At 40.7% G+C, this 19,528-nt stretch overlaps 1 protein-coding gene and 1 long non-coding RNA gene across 2 annotated transcripts in view; both read right to left on the bottom strand.

The window, feature by feature from the left end:
* The window catches only part of sorcs2 (sortilin-related VPS10 domain containing receptor 2), a 308,171-nt gene that overhangs the window by 199,715 nt on the left and 88,928 nt on the right, over positions 1-19,528 (bottom strand). The window contains exon 2 of the mRNA XM_032583365.1: positions 13,549-13,616. Coding sequence (XP_032439256.1) covers positions 13,549-13,616 — 68 coding nt within the window. The remainder of the gene's footprint in view (positions 1-13,548; positions 13,617-19,528) is intronic.
* LOC116732843 (uncharacterized) lies at positions 243-1,810 on the bottom strand. Its single transcript, XR_004341895.1, has 2 exons — positions 947-1,810; positions 243-828 (listed from the first exon to the last, which is right to left on the bottom strand). It is a non-coding gene; the product is annotated as an uncharacterized LOC116732843 (long non-coding RNA).

Genomic DNA, 19,528 nt, shown 5'->3' with positions numbered 1-19,528 from the left:
CCATGTGCTAGTATCAATCAGATACCATCTTGGGATCGATGTTACCAATATTTTGGATCACTTCTACAATCAGTGACTATAATAAAAGTCACCTGTATAGAAACTAGAGTAATTGTAAAAAATTGGTAGCTTTTGACTTTTTCCAAGCTGGGAAAAGAGAGACTTTACTGAAAGAAGATGATGCAAACCAAGCATTGAAAGAAAACTCTCCAAAGAGTTCTGCTTCATTAAGACTCAAAACACCATCTTCAGAATTAGCTTCATTTATTTGAACATGCATCGACATTATGTTCAATTTATCTTGTGGTATCTTTATCTTGGGTAACCTAATTTCCAAACACAGAGCCCGTTCGCCTTAGATGATGTCTGAAGAGACGAAGCAGCAAACAGAAACATTCATACAACTCCTCCTGCAGCGATGTTGGAGTGCATCCCTTTGTTGTGCGTCATCTAAAAGCCAGAGAGTTCTTTTGTGTGCTCGCCTCTGAAAAAACCCAGTGAAACAAGGCTACAGATAAGAAAAAGAAAAAAAAAGCTAGCGTGTGGAAGAAACAGGAAGAGGTTGATGGCAGGCCAAGCTCTTAAGGCTAACAACCCTCTGCTAGTTTATTGCTTTCCTGTGGATATCCTCTCCCAGTTTAGACAGTAGCAGGTCCAGTAGGAGCGCCGCCTCTCCCTCTCGGCGCTGTGGGCAGCGGTTGTGTGCCCGAGACTTGTGTTCCTCTCCGTAGGAAGAATGTTTGCAGAAATGAGAGACCTCTTCCAGATGGCCGGGCTCGCGGCCCCGTTCCGAATCGGTGCGATCATGATCTCCGACTCCTACGGATTCTGCCGCAGAAACACGTGAGAAAAAAAAAAACGATCCAACAAAAAAAACATCTAATACCGCACTACACCCTACAGGGAGGCGTTCACGTGGTAACGATAATCAGATTAATCGTTCTACCTTTCTTTTCTTCATCCACGGTTTTGCGTTGGAATCTTTCGTAGCCTTGCTTTTAGTGGAAGCATGAAGACAAATGAATGTGCTCAGATACTTCTGGCCACACACATGCCTGTAGTCATAATATATATTTGGCTCAGCTGAACCTCAGTGTTCTGTCACACAGATGAAGGGGATAATACACTGATTTGTCATCGGCGCACATGGAGGAAAAAGAGGAAAGAACTGTAAAGGAAAAAAAGTGATTTCTCAGCTGGATATCAATTTTTGCAGCTTTTCTGGTTCTTGTATAATAAATTATCCACAGAGGAAAAACAGGAGATGTTCCCCTATTCAGGGAGTCTATGTTAAATTAAAGGCTTTATTACTACATTATGTGTGTTTTGGACAACAATTACAAGTCTAGTTTTTTTTTAAGCAAAGTTCCTGTAGATATAAATTTTCCTCTGTAGAATGTGGTAGTTGTGAATAACAAGTTTTAATTTTAATTGCCTGGACATACAGAAACTCAGCAATGGGAGCAGAAAGCTGAAGATCTTCACTGTTTCCCTTCATTTTGGGGTTTGTAGTCCCATCACAGCCAGAACTACAAATCAGAGAACGCAAATTCACTAATCCATAGTCAATAAATTAGAATATGCATTCAGGTGAGTCTTGTTTTGTCGGCTTGAAACCTTTATGAAAAATACTTTTTACTGAGCCCACGTTTCTATTTTTAAACAGTTTGTCTGACGTAACATTCCAATTTTAAATGTCATGTTTCAATTTGCTGCAAGTGGAAAATTATCATGATTAACAAAAATAAAGGCTTTCAAACATCCATCTGTGTGTAATTAATCTATAGGTTGCGTTTCCTTTTGTGATAAAGTTGCTGAAATAAAAGCACTTTTTAATAATATTGTAATTTAGTAAATGGGTCTGTAAATATAATTTTAAAACTTGTAAAGCCTGTAATTAAGACACATTTTTAAATTTGATCACAACCTCACAGAAAACTCTGCTTGGCAAAACAACTATTGCTGTTTGTTCTTTTTTTGCTACTAAGCTCGCCTTGTAATTGTTTAAGCTATTCATGCAATACCGGGTGGCAAAAAAGTGTAGTTTTAAAAATATATTGTATAGTGATGTCTGGCATATTTTAGGAAAAATCTCAGATGAGAGCAAACAATATTATAATATAGAAATATTAAAAGGAGACCAAAATCTGGAACAAACATCCATAAAACTGGAGAATCAGTTGAAACACGGATCTCCTTGAAATCAAGGCTAAAAACCCATGTTTAGAGTTACCTTCTATTAATAATATATTTGATATATATTTGATGATTATTCTTGATCATTTTGATGATGTCCTTTGACAATTTACAATACTGCTCATTTAATAATTGGTTAATGTATTATGCTTTTATCATGTAAAGAGCTTTGACCTGCTTTGATGCTAAAATGTACTAAGCAAATAAACTTGACAAGAAACATTGTTGGTTTCATATTTTTGGTTTTTGTTCTTGCAATCTAATAAAAAGCAACATTATTGATCCAACACATTTAAAACACCTCACTTCCTGTTCATGTATAATTAGAAGGACCCACGCATTTTACTTTAAGACACCACACTTTTCCAGGATATATAGTGTCGCTAACGTTCTGATCTCAAGACAGCGCTGGTCTAGCATTGTTACCTCTGAACCAGAAAGCCCTGGCCCCTGGGGGTCTTCCTGTGTGGAGTTTGCATGCTCCCTCTGTTCATTAGCAGGTTGTCTGGAGATTCCAAATTGCCCTCGGGTGGTGATGGTGGTGGTGGTGGTGGGGGGGGGGGAATGGATGGTTGACTTGCTCGTCTCTGTAAGGGTCCTCAGCTGGGCTGGCACCATTTCCTATTGACTGCTGGCCTAAGCATCAAGCTATCGCGGTTCTGCACAGGATTAACTGGGACTGAAATGTCCTTCCCCCTCCCTACACTTTGAATTACTTAATATGAGTAGATTGGATATTCAAAACATTTTTTTTTTTACCCCTCCAGGGGGTCTTTTTGTGGGCTCTAGTGTCCCTTATGTGATAGTAGGTTGACAGGAAACAGGGAAGGAGAGGGGGGAAGACATGCGGCAAATGTCGTCGGGTCCGGGAGTCGAACCCGCGATGGCCGCGTCGAGGACTCAAGGCCTCCAAATACGGGTCGTGCTATCCCCTACGCCACCACGGCACGCCCCATTCAAAACATTTTTGATTTAGTGTGAACATAACTTTGAAACTGAAACCCATAAAAGGCTCGGCTGACTTTGCTAGCCTGTACAGAGATCTTAGGTACAGATGATACATGAAAAAACATGACTACCATCAGTTCTCCTGGATCATAGCTGACAATGCTGAACAGAAACAGAGGCGTGAAGGTCCTCTACACCTTTTCTCTCTGCTGAGCTACAGCTGGTTCATCACAACGGAGTTTGCCATGAATGCTAGGCTAGTTAGCACGGACACAGATGATGGCGGATAAACAGTTTTCCTGCAACCCAGAGGTGTTTCACAGATTGCATGTCTCATAATGTACCGTTATGTCACAGTGACAGATTTAGCAAATATGTAAAAAACAAAGCGTGAAACAAAAAATTAACTTTGTTATTAGCGCATTAGCATATTAGCAAAAGTGTGCCTACCACTGGGCGTCAATGACTAAATCTGCACATAAATCAACATACTAGCTGTACAAAATGAAGATCAAAAGATATTAATGGTTTTCATTTAAAAACAAACATCTAGTCTGACATCTTCCTACAACGAAGGTCATTAATGATTGAAACTCTTCATTTCCATGTCTTCTGATGAGAAAGGTAGACCGAACGCGTCATCGCCAAAGTGTAAGACTAAAACCTCGTGTTATTTGTAAGAAAAAACAAGACTGAGATGTGACTGCCATGTCTACGCAAACTAAATAAATTCTTCATCACTACACAACACGGTTATTCACACCAAGGATTGGGAGTTGAGCATCCACCTTCGTTTGCCTTAAAAAAATCTTCTTTCCATCTTTTACATAAGATGCATTCCACTCGGCTCCACTCTGCTTTGACCCTGGAGTGTTTTTCTCTCCTCCTGCCGCCACTCGAGTTTAGAGAGCAGCCTCGGTCCCACCCTCAGCGCTCTCGCTGGCACCCTGCCTCTCTCGCTCGCTCTGCCGGTCCCTCTCTGGGGTCTCTTCCTCTCCAGGCTGTGAAATCTGCATGGAGGACGGCTAGGGATGTAGTGGTGGAGGTGTGGGGTGTTGGGAGATGAAAGGGAAGCTGCTCTCTTGACTCGATTAAGTATTTACATCATCCCAGGCCATCTGGACAGAAGGAGAGCCGCCTCAAGAACAAAGAGGCAGGGAGAAAAAAATAAATTTATGGAGTTAATCAAAAAAATATATTTTGTGGAAGCGAAGAGGAGACGAGCTGAAGAGGAAAAGAAGCGTTTGGTTCCACTTCTGCTTCAGTTTGGGGGTGGATGGGCTGTGCACCCCAAGGAGGGGTAATCGTCAACACATTGGTTCTGGTGGAGTGGCTGCAACACGTGAAGCAAACTGCTGAAAGAGGCATCAAAGTGGGAAGCAAGCTTGTAGTCGACGTTCTGGTGAGCATGCCCAAAAGCAGAAACAAAAACACGTATTCGACCAAAGAATCAAGCGTTTTACTCGGCTTCCCTGTACCATCCAGTACGATCAAAGTACAACAAGCCGCACACATGACTACGTGTCTTCTCGGAGGGGATGACTTCAAAGTGTGAGCTAGCCTTTTGGAAGGCAGTGCTGCAGATGGAATGAGCGTTCTCTGAACCAGAGGAAGCAGAGTGATCTTGGATTGGGCTCATCGAATTCCACAACTTCTGAAAATGAAAACGGCTTTTCGAGCAGTTCGGGAAACGCTGCGGTACAAGACGTTTGCGCAAGTGCCTGGGAACGGAACTTTGCACAGTCACAGCGTGAATGAGGCTGACTTGTGTGCGCAGACTCGCTCACGTCTTTGTGTCCTGAATTGCCTCAAACTTCTCCTGGTCCTGGTGCAGCCAAGGTGATACACCATCTGGCTACTGGTGGTTGATGCAGATTCCATAAGAAGAACTTGTTTGAACGCCACATGTAGGTGGATTTAAACTTTTTTACTTCGTCATAGAGAAAATGATGACGGGGCAAAGTGACCAATATGGATATGTTTTAAATAATACTGCATTAGTCGAGTATGAAAGAGCCAAACTGAAAGGTTCATAAGTCTCTGTGGCAGAACATATCCAACGGTCTCCAATAATAAACCTGTTACTACGTTACGACATCAAGCTGGTATTTTTCAGGCCAGTAAATCATGAAGAAAAATCTATTTCTGCAACCCGTTCTCAGAAAGTCTGGCAGGAACAAAAGAAAACTCTTGGCAAAGAAAATATATCTGAATGCGCTCGTATATTCAGATATATTTGAATTTTTATATTGAGTCATATTTTATTTCCCAATATGGTCAGACAAACCACCTCCAAATTGTATTTCATCCATCCACACAATGTTCACCAAGATCAGACGCCATAAAAACCTTCACTAAAGCAGAAATGTTTCTTTATGCGAAAATCTTCAAAGATCCAAACATTCAAATATATATGTTTATATATTTATACTAAACAACAAAAAAAAAGTCTTTGTTGACATGTTTTTCACATTTAGCTTTTAAGCATGATCTCTTGTCGTTTGCGCGCTCTGCTTTGAGATCTCGTCGCATCACTGTTTGTCTGCTATTATGCCCCAGTTATGTCAGGAATCATCAAAGCCACGACTCTCCGGATCACATAATGTATTATCTCCCTGATTACCGCTCGTTAAAGGCAGCTTTGAACAGCCGTTGTTCTCGGCCACAGGAAGAGGAGGCGGGGGAGAAAAAAAAAAAGCATAAAACGAAGAGCAGAGTAAAAAGGGTGAGGTAATAAACAAAGAAACGGGAGGAGGAGGAGAAGGTGTGATGGGTCCGTCTGAGGCGCGATGCCCCCTACTGCTCATCTTAAAGAAGCCCTGGAGGCGGCCCACCTTGCCCCTGCCCCACTTCCTTTTTATTTTCTCTCTAATTTAGTGGATGTCCCGCAGCAGCGAGCGCTTCACCAATACAGAAAAACCTCACTGGTTTTTTTATTTATGCTTTGCTAGTTTAGATAAAAAAAAATTTCCCAATCCGTTTTTCTTAGATTCATTTGTATCTAAGAAAATCCCGCAAACTACACATTTCTACTCGACTTGCTTAAATTTATCCTGTGGTTGTTTCGCATTCAGCTTCTATGGACTTCAAATCTGGAACAAACACGCAGAAAACTGCAAAACTGCCGGAACACTGAACTGAGATCCTTTAAATCGAGACTAAAGACCCACCTGCTTTAACGTGCTTTTGAACCATAATAATTGGATCACTGACCAATATGCATATTGATGCATGTTGCAGATTTTAACGTGACAAAACACATCATCAGGTTTTCACAGCTGCTGATTATTCAGCTCTGGAAAAAGAGTCAGAGCCCGCTGAACTGAACCTCACTGAAAACCTCCTGGTTATTCCACCAAATGTTGATTTAACTCTTCCTGAGTTAAAACATTAGTATTGTCGTTTCTAAATGAATATGAACTTTTTTCTTTGCATTATGTGTCACGACATGTCAGTAGTTTATAGAATAAAACAATGTTCATTTTACTCATATACCTATAAAGAGTAAAATCTAAGAAACTGATCACTCTAACTGGTCTCTTAATTTTTCCCAGAGCTGTATGATGATTTTATGTTTTCAAACTGTAAAGCACTTTGAACTGCCTTGTTACTGAAATGTGCTGCACAAATAAATCTGATTAATTGATTGATTTATACAATACAACTTATTGCTTTTGATGTGTCCTGCAACGCTTTATTGTTCTTGTTCAATAAAGGTGAAATGAATTTATACAAGGGTGCTGTGGTGGCGCAGGGGCAAAGCACAACCCACATATCGAGGCCTTACTCCTCGTGGTGGTGGTCGCAGGTTCGATTCCCGGCCTGGCGACATTTGCCGCATGCCTTCCCCCCTCTCTCATTACCCTGTTTCCTGTTGAACTACTTTCAAATGAAGGCCAATAGAGCCAACAAAACCTTTAAAAAAAAAACCTAAATATTAATTCATACAAATAAACTATAAACTATATTTCAGGAAGTAAAGAATCTCAGCAAAAAAAATGTAAAAAATCAAAAGCATAACATTAAACACACATAAAAAGAACAAATGAATGTATGAAACTCCTCCCTTTGTTTCGTGCGGCTCAAAGACAAAAAAAAAACTGAAAAGAAAAAGGAGTGTGTCTGACAGTTTGGAGAACGTGGTGCTCATTCTTGTCAGCACTTCCTTTCGTGGACGGGTAATTTCGGTAGATCTGCCTCACGTAGAACTGGCAGCTTGTCAGCCGATCTCCTTATCCATAATGGAAGAGTGGAGCCCCCCAGAGCGATGGCTACCAGCCCCCCTTCACCTCTTCAAAAGACGCGTGGAGACGGCATTAATAATAAATACTACCCCCTCTGTCCTATCGCCTGTTTATGCGAGTGTGTGATTACAGAGGGAGTAACTGGATATCAAGCAGGCATCCTGGGTCAAATAGCTTCTTCAAAAGCTTGGGTGTTATACGAGCCGATTGGTGTTTTATTAATCACGATTAACCACGCACCAGTTCATTGTTCACAAAGTTAAAACGTGGCATCCAAAAGAGCATACAGTACACCACCAAATAAAAAAATAATAATAATAAATGGAGACACCACCGCTCCAAGGCAAAGGAACTCATAAAAAAGTAGATTCGACGCACGAGACAGAACTCCAGCGTTTAAATCTTTACACGTCGTGTGAAAATAAACATTTGTGGTGAGGATTTAAAGAGGAAAAACTGATTTAGAAGTACATCTGCTTCCTCAGTACGAGGATCAAAAAGGTTTACTCTGTGTTTCACAGCTCCTTCTGGAGCAGCAGCGCTCGGTAGAGCCTCACCCACAAGCGTATTCTCATTCATTTAACGTGAAAGCTTCATCGGGAGGGAGCTTTGAATTAAAGGCAAGAGTCAAGTCTGGTGACCTAAAACGATGTTATCAAGCAAGACAGATTCAGATTTAATTTTCCCCTCACCGACACGCGGCGTAGAAACACACGGCGGTTCTGATTCTCGTCAGAACCGAACGGAAAGAGGCTGAATCATCGAGACGTTAACATATGAAAAGAGGAGCAGGAACGAATTGCCAGGCTTTATCCGGTCACACCAAGTTGGCGCCAAGTCAGCAAAAAAAAATAAAGGGGGTTTGGGACTGATTTTACATATTCTGCTTAAAAGTCTATATTAGAGCTCAACAGTATTCGTACTGCTGGGAGATTTAGCTTTTTAATGATCATTATCCCACCAAGAAGTACATTTACAAGATGTACTTATTTACCAACATTTTATTATAAAATGACAATTACTCATACCATTATAATAACGTACAGTACAGACCAAAGGTTTGGACACACCTTCTAATTCAATGGGTTTTCTTTATTTTCATGACTATTTATAAGGCAAGAAATCCCACTTATTAACCTGACAGGACACACCTATGAAGTGAAAACCATTTCAGGTGACGACCTGTTGAAGCTCATCAAGACAATGCAGAGTGTGTGCAAAGCAGTAATCACAGCAAAAGGTTGCTACTTTGAAGAAACTAGAATATAAGGGCTATTTTCAGTTGTTTTACACTTTTTTGTTTAGTGCATATTTCCACATGTGTTATTCATAGTTTTGATGCCTTCAGTGTGAATCTACAATGTCAATAGTCATGAAAACAAAGGAAACTCATTGAATTAAAAGGTGTGTCCAAACTTTTGGTCTGTACTGTATAAAAATGGAAAACAATTTAAGATAGATAGGTAGACAGCTAGCTAGCTAGAGGGTTAGACAACTAGACAGATAGTTAGATAGACGGTTAGATAGAAAGCCAGCTAGCTTGATAGACAGCTGACTAGATAGAAGGTTGGATAGAAAGCAAGTTAGCTAGCTAGAAAGCTAGCTAAATAGCTAAATAGCTAGAGGGTTAGATAGTTAGCTAGGTCACTAGATACTTTTTTGTAATTTAAAAAACTTTGCTGTAGAATATGCATTGTAAACCAATATTTGACCAAACCCATTTACAGTAAGGAGCTACCCAGAGTATCAAGCTCCTATGACCCGCTGCTGCCTCAGCATTATATAGAGCAGAGTGCGACACTCAGAGATTCCCATAGCAAAGAAGTAGCAGAAGAACCACTGAAGACATGACGACTCGTCGACGACTCCCCAACCTCAAGTGATTCATTTTGTACCCACTAGCTGAAGTCTAGAAAGTCTGAAGATATAATTCCTGACTTCACTTCACTGTCCCCCTAAAGAATTGATTGGAGCATTTTGCAGCAGGATTCTAAGTGTCTTAGATATGCAGATATTCTACATATTGAAGCAGAATGCATCTGGGGTGCTGTGGCGGCGCACTGGTAAAGCACAACCCGCATACAGAGGCTTTAGTTCTCGACACGGCCGTCACAGGTTCGATTCCCGGCCTGATGACCTTTGCTGCAGGTCTTCCCCGTCTCTCATTACCTACTTTCCTGTCTGACCACTCAAACAAAGGCCGCTAGCGCCAATAAAACCTTGAGAAAAAAACAGAAAACATCCAAAAGAACGCTAAGGTCAAACAACCGGTTGCTCTCACATGCCTTCTCTACAGACACATTTTAAAGCTGCTCATCAACTCCGGACTTTAAGGTGCTTCTAAAGACCCACCTACTCTTTGGCTTTCAGGCTAAACAGAGCTCGACATGTTAACTATTTCTATTTTTTACATTATTGTTATTTCCTTATCAAACTATTTTGTTTTTGTCGTGTCCGTTTCATCTTTTTCCATTTTAACTAGTATTTATGATGTGCTCTCTGTGCAGCACTATGGTGAAGCTTGTTTGTTGTAAAGTGTTATATAAACAGCGCTGACACTGACATAAAGTGGATCTACTTCATAAAGAGGACTGAAACTAAAACCAGCTGGACCTTCTCCTCCATAAGCCCACATGTGTGCTAACACCTAGCAGCTGCTAACAGGGTTGTGCATTGCTTTGCTTCAGTGAAGGTCTGAATAGTTCCCAGGTGTCCTTATTTGACCATTTTTCAAAGTGCCACTGTCACCGAGTCACTTATCCAAAGAAATACTAGAACAAAACGTTTTCTCAAGGACAGCTCAGCTGAAACCTTCAATCATGTTTAAGCTTTAATTTTTCACAACTGCATTTCATTTCCACAAAAGAATGACACTAACAGTACCACTATTGTACTTTTAGATCAATTTTTCTTGTCATAAGATTGTATCAACGTCCCAATGAGGAAAATTTATCCTTTTTTTTTTTTTTTTTTTACATCTATGTTCTCATTTTAAAACCTAAAAATCTAAATAAAATTGTGCTTCTTTAAAGTTGAAAAATTTTCGAATGCGACACTTCAAAAAAAAAAACGGTCGACTTAAAAACGATACATTTTTCAGCAAATCGCTGCACCAATCACGACTAGTTCATATTCAGATCTTAATGCACAATATACACAACTCAAATCAATTATGATTACCGCTTACACCAATACCTTCACAGAATGACTAAATATAACTTTATTCATAACTGAAATGTTACAGATGCGTGTAATTAATAAGTTTGCATAGCATACAATTAAAATACTCATTTGGTTGGGAGTGACATCTTTGGTATTTAAGAAAATGCATCTTGAAAAATGTGTACATAAGACAAGTTGCTAAATTTCAAAGTGAAGTGAACACCAAACGATTTCTATATATGAATAGTAAGTGGAAGTGAAGAAATTTGTCTTCTCTCTGCTTTTCAAGCTGAATTCATTCTTGTTTATGTCTAAATACAGTGTTACTTTATAAAATATGAATTTGATGACTCAGACAATGTCTTGTTCCTACTTTCTGTTTACTACTGTGAATAAAATACATATATTTGTTCCTTTTATACCTAAAAAAAGAAAGGGCATTTTATGCATTATTTCTTTGACATAGCTCGAAATAAAAATAATTTTTTTTAGTACTGGTTGTTCTTGGGTAAAACATGACGACAATTCAGATTGAGTTCCATCTTTAGCATGCTTTCACGTCTCAATGCGCCCTTTCACCAAGGTTACACCACCACTACTTAAAATAGCTGCTTTATGAACACATGAGCGCTCCTCCTGTTGCCTTCCAGGCAACGCAGCTCTATGTTCAGAACAGAAGCCGTCAACAGGAAATGTTTTGTACAGGTTTTCTTTTCCTTTTGTCAAGTTGCATCCCTGTTGAATTCATCATCATGCTCTCATTTGGTGAATTCCCCAAAACCCTTCCTCCCCTCCGAGTCGGTGACTTTCCCCTCTGTAGGAACCTGACGCGTTGATCTCACGCTACCCGACAGTTGAAGACGGCAGAGCCATTCATCTTCCTTTTTTGATCCTACGGCTCAGGGACTTCAAAGCCCAAAGGCCAGCTGACTGCGGCCGACCGCTCGCCGCGCAAAAAACTCACAGCTACGGGAAGCGGAAAAAAAACAAAAAAACACCCCGGATGACTCTACAGTAGCTATGTGAAAAGAAACACAAACATTCTTCACAGATTGTTTGTCCCATATTATACTGTCACAACATGTTACAACAGTAAAGAAATATGTAATAATTTCTTTTTTTTTAATAAAAGTTACACACTGCGGCAATTTAATGATATTTTACGCGCTTTGGACAATGAAACCAACGGGGCAGATGGCCCACTCTCGTTCCTGCCAATTAAGATTCGGACAAAACTCCGCCGTTTGTTTCTTTTACTTGCACAAGCAAGCTGTCCGAGTTTTAAAGTCGCATTATTCATACGCTGCGACAATTAAAACATCAACACGGAGAGGAGGGGGAAAAAAATATGTACATTATTCATAACTGTCCTCCAGGGAGACTGGCTCTCAGAGCTAATGAGAGGAGGAAGCTTTGAAGTCATGGAGTCGTCGGTGAGGTGAACGGCATGAATTAAGCCCCGCCGTCAGACATTTTGCTGTGTGTGGAAGCCTTTTAGACAGTCCACCCGAACCAGCGTGGTGAACCTCAAACTTTGCTGTATAACCGGCTTTACTCAGAGATTCAAATGCTATGAAAGCTGCAGAAACAGAAAACATGTAGATATCTGTTGAAACTGTCACTATGTTGTGACACTGGATAGACAATCTGAGAAAAATCGAGCTCCTCTGCCTTCCTCCAGTGGTAACTAGACACAACCAATCAGAGTCAGGAGGCGGGTCTTGACGCTGTCAATCATACGCTTCATCCATCACTTGCTCTCTGCTACAATACAGCCATTAGCCCATTTGGCACCACATTCATGTGGTTGACTGACAGCGCCAAGGCACTCCTCTTGACTCTGATTGGTTGTTTGTGACCGTGAGTGGTAGAGAGCCTCTGAATGCTAAGGCTGCTGACATCTGGGGCGAAGTTAGCATTGGTGGACGGAGGATAAACTGTTTTTCCTGTAATGGTAGGATTGTTTCTCTACCATTAAAACATATAATAACACACTCATAAGGTTGACTGACAGCGCTAAGCTCCTCCTCCTAGCTATGATTGGTTGTTTTTGACCGTGAGCGATGCAGAGCCCTTGATGAATGCTAAGGCCAGTTAGTATAGCCATGGATAAACAGTTTTTCTGTAACAATGAGTTGTTCCTCCGCCATTAGGACATACTGTATAGCAATGCATTCATGAGGTTGACTGACAGCTAAGCTCCTCCTCCTGGCTCTGATTGGTTGCTCTGGAGCGGTGCATTTCATTGGGCAGCAATAGGGAGGAGCTTGAATTCTTCACAGATTGTTTGTCTCATATTATACTGTCACAACATGTTACAACAGTAAAGAAATATGTAATAATTTCTTTTTTTTTAATAAAAGTTACACACTGCAGCTTTAAATCTCTTCCACTCCGTTTTCTTTCACTATTATTTCTTTAAGAAAAAAAAACTAAAGTTTCTTCTTGGTGTCAAAGAAATCCCAAGAACTCGTGGAGAGCAGCCGCAGAATGAAACGGACATTAATACTCCATGAGGATATGTGTACGAAGACAAGATATACTTGTTGTCAAGTGGAGCAGAATGAATGAAATACGCTATCTGCCGCTCTACAGCGAGGAGAGGTGAGAAGTGTGCTGGCGAGGAACAGCTTGGCTAAACAGAGGAAGCTCCGCCAGCGAGACCTGACCCCCTTTCCTGTCGCTGCCGGTGTCTACCCTGCTGCCCTGTGCCACGCTGATACCGTATCTGTCCAAACAGATGTCCGCTCCAGCCTGTTAGCATCCCCTTTTCCTGCTCCCCTACGATAGCGTTAGCCGCCTGCTGATGTTTTGCCCGTCATGGTGCTCTGTCGCGCCCTTGTCTCCTTAAAGCAGGCGACGGGGCAGAGATAACAATGACCCCGGCTGTATAAGGGAAGCTGTACGCTCATGCAAACAAAAAAAACAAGGTCTCCGTGAGGTGACACATGGCAGGGATGACCAGTGAGGGCGAAGGCGGTGAAAGAGTTTGGCCTACCTCCACAACGAACTCTCCAACACCTTGGTTGAGTCGGCATGGTAATACTTGGTCAGGATCAGGATGACCTGCAGGAAAACAAGGAGAGGAAAAAGATTTAGAAGAAGTCGACAAAGAGCAGTAGCGAGTCAAAGACACTGATTTAAGAGGTAAACTCTAAATTTAAAGAATACTTTCAGTCATTAAAAGCACCACTAATTTCCTTTGAGGTAATAAGATAATTACTAGGGATGAACCCATCCACTCTTTTATATAAAGTATAGTGCCGGCCAATACCGATCCGATACACAAAAACAGTGCTGAATTGACTTTTTTTTTTAAACACAGGCACAAATGTACTGAATTACATATTTATTTGATAACTCTGCACCAAGACAGCACATTTAAATACACTAACACCATCCCAAGCTTGGTCACAGATATAAAAATAACTTTAATTTGTTCGGTCTGTGCAATTACGACATGTCAACCAATGTAAAATAAATAATAACAAAACTGACTAAAACAACCGGTTGACTACTTTGGTCAAACATGGAAAAATAGACTTCAACAAACCTTCTTTCAAATGGTTCAAAAAGTACAATTAGGATGTAAAATGAACAAAGCATAACGTCGCTCGAAGCACAAAGTTTTGAATTTGACTGAATGGATCCGACACATCGTCACCGATATCTAGTCTAAAATTATTTTTTTTATGTTATTATGGCTGAACTCCTAATATTTACAGTATAATCCAAGAACCTAAAATACGCTTTTCATTTCACCAAGGTATACTGGTATGATCCACTGACCGAGGCTACAAAGGATGAGACAAAGCTCTTTCTTTTTCTTAGAGCTTCTGTTCTTGACAGCAAAGGTCTGCTGGGGTTTGCGATGCAACGGCCAGACGGTCAACCGGTCAGGCAACGCAGCGTTGCTCAGAAGTGTGATTGACGGGTTGCTGGGGTGTTCTAGGTAGAGGAGCAGACAGAGATCCCCGGACTAGCCCCCAGGCTGAGCAGAGGTGACTGGCTAGAGGGGGTTCTCCCCCCAACGCAGGCTGTTTTAGCCAACTCAGATACTCCTGATACATCTTAATGTAAGCAGCAAACTCACCATAGCCACACTGAACCTTCTACAGGCAGCGTGACTTATGATTTGTAATGTGTGACTACTTCGGTTGACGGAAGTATCAGATTCAAGATTTGGGGGGAGAGGGGAAATGAGGAAAGAAAATATGGCAGGAAGTAAACTTATGCTTGAAATCCTTTTGAGAAATGATAATATGTGGTGTTTCTCAAACGACTATCAAAGTTACGGCTCCAGGCTGAAATATTTTCTAGGGAATGTTTTGATTCTTGTCGGGTAATTTGCATGAAGTACAGCTAAGAGCTCCAGTGTTGCCTCCAACATAAGCAAAGTCTCACCGCCTCTAGCATTCAGTCTGCTGCAAATATTTTAAATCAAAACAAGAGTAGGTTTTTCAGTGTTACAGCAGATAAAAAGGGAAACTCTCGATGGTCATAAGAATATATCCGTTTTACACTCGCTGCTTATTTTCTGTTCTAATGAAGACATCCTCCATTTCTTTATTGTTTTTTTTCTTTGCAATGTAGCATGAATTAGCAGGGAGGGTCCCTTCATTGAAAAAAACATTTTAAACAATATGTATGATCAAATTACACACGTTTAGAAATATAAAATAGAAATTAAATATATTTATCTAATCTAATTACCTTAAAATGCTAGCAATCTGCTACTCCAGAGCTTTTCTTTAAAAAAGAAATTAGAATTTTTTTCTACCTTCCTCTTAGCAAGTTAAACTTTTATTTTAATTATATTTTAATGTATTGATTAAGGGACTAATATTTGAGCTGGAAAGGCTCTCTTCAATAAATTCTGAATCTGGTTCCATGGGACAGAACAAAAATGCTCTGCATCCCCATAGCATTTCCTTTTCATTTTATTAATTTTATTTATTTAATTGACCCTTTAAATGCAGGTTTTAACATTTGAAGTTTTCGTGGGAGGCTTTTAGCATGTCATATTGAAATTAGAAAATCTTTTGGTGCATTATTCAGAATTCCTTTTACTGTCACTGTGCAAGAAAGCGCGGCAAAACTTAAAATTATTATTCACGCCTGGAAGTGATCAACTTATTACTATTTAAACTTCATGAACGATATACAAGTAGAAAACAAAACATCAAATTTTGAAGGGGTTTCAAGACCAAGGAATGAAAAAAAACGAATGAATGAATATATAAAAATTTTATATTCATGGCAGTATATTTATAAAAAAATACAATTAAAATAAAAAATCGCATTTAGAATCGACGTTGACGGCACAGAAAATGCAGATTGTTGAGGCAAATAAAATTGTAAACTCAGCATTAAAATATAAAAATAAAAAGAAACAAAACACACAAAAAAGGTCAATCGACCTTGGAGTGGGAGGGTTAAATGTTGATTGGTTCCCAGCCTTCTGCGACCCGACTGGTGACTCTGAGAAGTGGCTGTCCACCTCTGCACAGCTGCCCTCCTGCTAATGAGACGCTGGTGCCGAGCCTGACGCTCGCCATGCAGGCTGAAAGTCCCCTGACGGGAGGATTAGATCTGCCATGTACACCATTAGTGGCCAAGCCTTCTGAGCAACTCTTCACTCCCTTCATCCAGAGAAAAAACACTAAATCTTACCAAGTACTTTTGCTCTAGTTTCAAGTATTACACATGGAATAAAACAAAAGTTGCTTTTCAGTAAGATGTAAGCTTGTTTTAATATTAATACCTTAATACTGACGTAAAAAGTACAAGTTCCACTGGCAGATTGTTTCACTTTTAACAAGATATTTTTCTCATGTTAGAAGTGAAATAATCTGCCGGTGGCAACAGTACCGTTTCATTTTATTAGAGTGAAAGGTGAGTCATGACTTTCGATATTTTTTTGTTCAAAAACACGGATCGTTTGCCTCCTCTCCACAGTTGAGCAATGTCACGTGTCGAGACGCCAAACCAAAACACTTCAACTTCAGGTTCGACGGATTCCATGGCACTGTGCCTTTCAGTCTACAACGTAAAAACCAGTCTTACTCCACTCCAAAAACATTTCTACCGATCTCCGTTTAGCCACAAATCGCCGATGAAGAGAAGTAACATTTGGTTTTACATGAAGAATAAAGTCACACTGGGAGGAAAAAACAAACAAACAGATGAGTATCACATAAGCCCAGATTCCTGTATCGCTCTATTGTACAGAACACTCTGCATTAAGGGTACAACTTGGCAGCTGCCGGCTGCAGCTCATTGGCCTAAAGGGCAAATTTGGCACAGGGTGAGGAACCCCTTCTAATGCAGGAGAATACACTTCTCTGCCAGCCCGTCATTTGTTATTCAATACAAACAAATCACAGTGGCATGCTTTGAGTGAACAAGCATCGGAAAACATGTCACGCCAAGGCGATCAAAGTCTGGGAGCTCATTACTCTTGGTGAGCAGTGACAAGAGGAAGAAGAAGAACAAAAAGAAATAAAAAGTCCCTTTGCGCTCTCCTCATTTAGATAATAAATTGCTAGGAAGTTTGCTATGAACTCCCTGACCGAGTCGCGGAGGAAGTTCTCCGCCGGAGCCGACTCTGTAACCGCATTGTTGGCCACTGTGGGTTTCTTGTTTGTAAGCATGAAGACGGTGACCCTAATGGGCTTTATTGGAGGGGGAGGGAGGAAAAAGTCAACAGGACGGTCAGGACCCCTGGACGACTCCGAGACAGACACAATAGAGGCTTTTGACAGGCGAGCCCAGAGCCAGGCTGACTATGAACTCCGCTTTCACTGTTACCATTTGTGTCCAACGCATTCCTATCAACCGGGCATCAGTCATTCGGCTAATAAAAAAGGCACAAAGTGTCCGAGGAACAGAACGCTCGGGGAAAATAACGACACGGACTCCAGCTGTCCGACTGTAAAAAGGGGGCGCGGGGGCGGCTTCACATTCTCCAGAAGGAGACCTCGCGCATAAACATTTAATGACAGGCCACAAAACAGCAGGGCTAAAACATGCTCCTCTAATACATATACGATTTAAAGCTGCAGCCTGTAGCTTCTAGAAAAATGTGTGGTTTTTTTCCCCATATTTGTTAAAACTGTCACTGTCAAAACAGAGTAATATGAGACAAATCTGTATAAATATTCAAGCTCCTCCACCACCTCCCTGAGCTGCTATCGAGGTCTGAGGAAAAGAACCGCCCTCGGTTAGAAACAACCAATCAGATTCAGGAGGAGGGTCTTATTGCTGTCAATCAACCTTCTGTATGCTGCTCAATGTGCTAATGGTGGAAAAACAACTTGTTGTTACAGGAAAACTGTTTATCTACCTTTATCAGTGTCTATGCTAACTAGCCTTAGCATTGGTGGCTGTGGTGAACCAGCTGTAGCGTAGCACAGAGCATGGAAGAGGGGACATGTAGGAGAGTGATTGACAGCACTAAGACCCTCCTTCTGGCTCTGATTGGTTGTTTCTGACTGATGTATCTGGTGTATTTCTGCAGTACTGGGAGCACTGGGAGAAGGAAGAGGAGCTTGACTTGTTTCCACAGGTATTTGAACACTCACAACATAATTTTATGCAAGCATAATTTGATGCTTGCTCCGGAGCATAGAGTGCTGCTGTTTCGGTCTAGACCCAATATTCTAGCCAGGCTTTTTATTTCTACCAAGTGGTAGGGAGAACATGGGAGAACATGGAGGCAAGTCATCCACACATCCACATCACACATGTGAGCTGGCAACCAAACCAAAAAGTAGTTCTGGAGGGTTAAAGAGTTGGCGTTTGATGGTTGCTTTTGGTATTTATTCCGGTTGTCTTTACCTGATATTATGTGAAACCTTGTAAATATGTCAAAAAGCACAAAAAACTGAAGGCCGTTTGTTCATAGGGTGAGTCCATTTGTTAAAATCACAAGAAATAAAACTGAGTTGAATAAAATATAAATCAGACTGAAGAAATTACTTTATTACAGCACTTTTATATCATCCCATTTTGTCTCTCTCTGGTTTCCCTCTCTCACCAGTAAAAAGAATAACTGGCTTTTTTTTTTATATAGAACCAGTTAACCATAAAAACTATAAAGCTCCCAAAGCCCAACCTTCTGCTACCTTCCAGTCTAATAATATAAGGTTATCAAAATTAGATTCCAATGGTGCTGAATTTGCTCATTTGCTTATATAAAGAAAAGCTTAATTTGTCCTAGTAGCTCCTCGTTAGCCTCTACTTTTCCTCTCAGCAGCCGTGTTAATGCTGAAGGATTGCTTGGTCACATTGGGTTGGAGTCGTTCTGCAGATGGACCTATACTTCATGCGGTATATGAGGCAGGCCCATCACCCTGGCACTCGTTTCGATTTAAACAGTGGTTTTAGATTGCCACCATTCATTAAAGCGCCGAGCCAGGGAAGCGGGGAGGGTAATTACATGGACCTTTGCCTCTGGTTTCCCCGTTGTGCTCGGCTCACACAAAAGGCTTGTGCCGCTTCCCCTTGATACAGTCAATTCAGTAATGTGTAAAAGGAGCCCGGAAATGTCAGCAGGGGAGAATATTTCAACTTTGTGGCAGTATTTCTGACCTAAAAATATACTTTGCTGAGCTTTTGTAAAAAATTAAAAAATTGTCTTCCAACCAATGGCCAATTGAAACAGTCCCTCAGACCCAACACAGTTTCTCATACTGCGTTGGGGTTTACCTTAGAGTTGGGGTGAGCGATATGGACTTAAAAGTTTCATCACGGAGCCACACAAGCCTAGCTCTTGTAAACATTCCCATTTGTAATACACTTCTTTAGGACACCAGTCACACACAGTAGTATGATTTGTATCACTAAGCTGCACGCAGCAACCAGACTTAATTATATTTTCAAATTTAGTTATATTTATTGATACCTTCATTGAACAAAGTGAAGATAATGGTAAAGACAACAATCCTGGCTGACAGTTTCAGATGTGTTTTAAAATT

The sequence above is a fragment of the Xiphophorus hellerii genome, chromosome 14, assembly GCF_003331165.1.
Source record: "Xiphophorus hellerii strain 12219 chromosome 14, Xiphophorus_hellerii-4.1, whole genome shotgun sequence".
Taxonomy (NCBI): domain Eukaryota; kingdom Metazoa; phylum Chordata; class Actinopteri; order Cyprinodontiformes; family Poeciliidae; genus Xiphophorus; species Xiphophorus hellerii.
The sequence above is the reverse complement of the archived record's forward strand: the minus strand, read 5'-3'. Positions and strand labels throughout refer to the sequence as shown.